General features: G+C 75.3%; 1 protein-coding gene across 1 annotated transcript; it reads left to right on the top strand.

Moving 5' to 3' along the window:
- Positions 7-1306, top strand: BHLHE41 (basic helix-loop-helix family member e41; the record flags this gene model as incomplete). Its single annotated transcript, XM_021384675.1, is given in 5 exon segments — positions 7-212; positions 355-418; positions 537-644; positions 718-829; positions 925-1306. Coding segments are annotated over 5 exon segments (728 nt in total), but the record flags the coding sequence as incomplete, so codon positions are not given.

Genomic DNA, 1306 nt, shown 5'->3' with positions numbered 1-1306 from the left:
GGGCCGAGCCGCCGCACGCTTTCGCCACTGCACGGGAGAGCGGGCCGGAGGCTGCATGTGCGCAGCTCCGCCCGCGGATCCCCGAAGCCCGCTCGCAGCATCCCGCGGATCCCGGCCAGCGCAGCGAGGGAACGCCGCCCGCCGCCTGCCATGGACGAGGGCATCTCCCGCCTGCCCGAGCGGCAGCTGCTGGAGCACCGCGATTTCATAGGGTAAGCGTCCCCGCCGCGCCCCGCTCCGCTCTCCTGGGCAGAGCGCCGCAGAGCGCTGCGGGAGGCGGCTCCGCTGCCCCGCCGCCCGTTCGGGGGCGCCGGGCCGCGCTCCGGGCCGGGCTGCAGCTCCGCGTCCCCGCAGGCTGGAGTACCCGGCGCTCTACATGTGCAAGCCCAAGCGCGGCGTGAAGCGGGACGAGAGCAAGGTAAGGGCGGGCTGCGGCGCTCCGGCGCCGCGCTCCGAACTTCCCCGGCGCGGCGCGGCGCGGTGCGGGGCGCGCGGGGCTCCGGGGCTGTGCGTGACGCCGGGCGCCTCCGTGCCAGGAGACGTACAAACTGCCGCACCGGCTGATCGAGAAGAAGCGGCGGGACAGGATCAACGAGTGCATCGCTCAGCTGAAGGACCTGCTGCCCGAGCACCTCAAGCTCACGGTAAGCCCGGGGGGACCTCGGCTCCCGGTGGTGCCGCCGGGAGGAGGCCGAGCGCCCGCCGCCTGCCTTGCAGACGCTGGGGCACCTGGAGAAGGCGGTGGTGCTGGAGCTGACGCTGAAGCACCTGAAGGCGCTGACGGCGCTGACGGAGCAGCAGCACCAGAAGATCGTCGCGCTGCAGAGCGGTACGCGGGCCCGGGGGCGGGCGCGGGCAGAGCGGGGCAGCGCGCGGCGGCGGCGGCGGGCGAACGCTGTCCCCCCGCGGGGGGCTTTCCCGCAGGGGAGCGCTCCGTCAAGTCTCCGGTGCAGGCCGACCTGGACGCTTTCCACTCGGGCTTTCAGACGTGCGCTAAGGAGGTGCTGCAGTTCCTGTCCCGCTCCGAGAGCTGGACCCCCCGCGAGCAGCGCTGCGCCCAGCTCCTCGGCCACCTGCACGCCGTCTCCTCGCAGTTCCTGCCCGGCCCGCGGCTCCTCTCGCCGCCGCCGGGCCCGCTCGCCAAGGGACCCTCCTCCTCTTCCTCCCCGCCCGCCCCCCTCCGCGCGCCGGCCCGCAAGCCGGAGGGCCAGGCGCACTGCGTGCCCGTCATCCAGCGGACTCACGCCGCCGAGCCGGGCGCCGAGACCGACACGGACACGGACAGCGGCTACGGCGGCGAGGCCGA

This window comes from Numida meleagris, chromosome 1 (assembly GCF_002078875.1).
Source record: "Numida meleagris isolate 19003 breed g44 Domestic line chromosome 1, NumMel1.0, whole genome shotgun sequence".
NCBI lineage: Eukaryota > Metazoa > Chordata > Aves > Galliformes > Numididae > Numida > Numida meleagris.
Note: the sequence above shows the minus strand (reverse complement) of the source record. Positions and strands in the feature narration are given on the sequence as shown.